Genomic DNA, 2,078 nt, shown 5'->3' on the forward strand with positions numbered 1-2,078 from the left:
TTCGGGATCAGTTTTGGGATCAGTTTTCCCAAAATTGTGCTTGGTTGGGAATAACTAACGAGCTGATCCGTTAAAACTTGGAATAATCTCGTGGAATTCCAAGGATTCCGACAAAATCCCGGTGGGTTTTTCTTTTTAATGTGAAAAGAACAGAATGGGGAAGTTTGGAGTTTTAAATCCTGGGAAGAATATTTGGAATATTTTAGGGAGGAGGTGGTTTGGGCTTCCTTGGAATTCCGGTTTGGACGAAAAAGAGGGAAAAATGAATGCGATGTTTGGGAATTTTAACGAAGAATATTTGGAATATTTTAGGGAGGAGGTGGTTGGGGCTTCCTTGGAATTCTGATTTAGACCAAAAAGAGGGAAAAATGAATCCGATGTTTGGGAATTTTAACGAAGAATATTTGGAATATTTTAGGAAGGAGGTGGTTTGGGCTTCCTTGGAATTCTGATTTAGACCAAAAAGAGGGAAAAATAAATCCGATGTTTGGGAATTTTAAGGGATAAAACTTCCTGCTCTGCCTGTTGCTGCCACTACATTTGTTGTGCTTGTTCTTTCCCTGCTCTCCTGGTTTTTGTGTTTGATTTTTTTGGGAAGATGAGGACACGGAAAAATCCCTGCCCGGGAGATAAAGTTTGGCTGGAAAAGCCCAAATCCGAGGAATCCGAGCGGGAAGCGGCGCCGGATCCCGAGGGATCCCAAATCAACGGGATCTGCCCCGAGGAATCCGCGGAATTCAAGGGAGACCTGAAGAAATCCCGGAATGGCAAGAAACAGCGGAAAAGGAAGCGCTCGCCCAAGGCCAGGAATGCGGATTCCAAGCTGGAATTCCTGTTGGGAATGTCGGCCGAGCGCGTGTGGTTCGACAAACCCTTGTACGACCGGGCCGAGAACGTCTACCGGAAAAAACTCATGGAATCCTGGAGCGGGGAAGCGCCGGAGACCGAACGAATCCCGGAGGAATTCCCGCCGGCTCCCGGGGCGAAATCCAACCACGACATTCCCAAAGCCAAAGGAATCTGCTCCCACGGGAATCTGGCCGCCTGTCACCACGTGATCCAAGGGGTTTGGCTCAACAAGCTGGATTTCGATAAAGCCGAGGGAACGTTCATGGAAAAATCCCGGTTTTTCCTTCCTCCCGACGTCCTGAGCATCCCGACGCCGCGCTGGAATTCCGGGTTGGGAACGCCGGACGAGGGTTACGGCACCGCTCTGCCCACTCCGGCCACGCCCGGTCTGGCTCTGCTTATTCCCGACTCCGGCATTCCCGGTTTTCCGGGCTTGGAGGAGCGGCCGCCGGTGAACGGCAAACCCCAGTTTTCCAACCGGGAAGCGCTGGCGTCGGAAGTGTGGCTGGAAAAGCCTCGTTACGACGCCGCCGAGAAGAGCTTCTACGAACGGATGTTCGCCGGGAAAAACCCGGAAAAGAACAGGAAAACCGGGAATCGCCGACCGGGAAGCGGCGCCGAACCCGCGATTCCCGGAATTCCCGAGGATATTCCCGCCTGCTTTTTCCTACACCGGGACAGCGAAGCCGGGTGGCTCCATAAGTCGTCCTACGACAGAGCCGAATCCCGGTTTTTCGCCCTGGAAGCTTCCAGAGCCTCAGAAATTCGGGAATCTCCTTTGGGAAATCCTTCCCCGCCCCTCCCGGCTCCGGGAACGAAGTAGGAAAAGTTTCCATTGGGGGGAGGGGGGGGAACGTGCAAAAAATTCCGGGATGGAGCGGCCGGAAGGAATTTTTGCATGCGGAGAAGAACTGGGTGGAGTCGGAGGTGCTGCCGTGGGAATTCCTGGCAGGAATTCCCGGCAGGAATTCCCCCGCTCCTGATGGATTCTGGGGGATAAAGGTTGGATTTGTGTGGAGCCGGAATTTGGGAGTTGAGCTCGGTATCCCTCTTTTTTTTTATGGATACAGGAGCTTCCTCCTTTCCATCCTCTCATTCCGTGTCAAACCGAGCGTCGTTCCCATGATCCAGCTGGAAGGAATTTCGGGAATGATTCCTCTGGGAATATTGTGCTTTGCTTTGGTTTTTGGAGGGAAAAGGTTGTTCCATTCCAGGGAATTTTTGGAATA

At 52.0% G+C, this 2,078-nt stretch overlaps 1 protein-coding gene across 1 annotated transcript in view; it reads left to right on the forward strand.

Moving 5' to 3' along the window:
• Positions 1-583: 583 nt before the first annotated feature.
• The window catches only part of LOC113981216, a 12,227-nt gene continuing 10,732 nt past the window's right edge, over positions 584-2,078 (forward strand). Inside the window, exon 1 of the mRNA XM_027708505.1 lies at positions 584-1,670. Within this exon, the coding sequence (XP_027564306.1) occupies positions 599-1,670 (1,072 nt within the window). The 5' untranslated portion in view covers positions 584-598. The remainder of the gene's footprint in view (positions 1,671-2,078) is intronic.

The sequence above is a fragment of the Neopelma chrysocephalum genome, unplaced genomic scaffold (assembly GCF_003984885.1).
Source record: "Neopelma chrysocephalum unplaced genomic scaffold, ASM398488v2 Primary Assembly neopelma1_96261, whole genome shotgun sequence".
Lineage (NCBI taxonomy): Eukaryota > Metazoa > Chordata > Aves > Passeriformes > Pipridae > Neopelma > Neopelma chrysocephalum.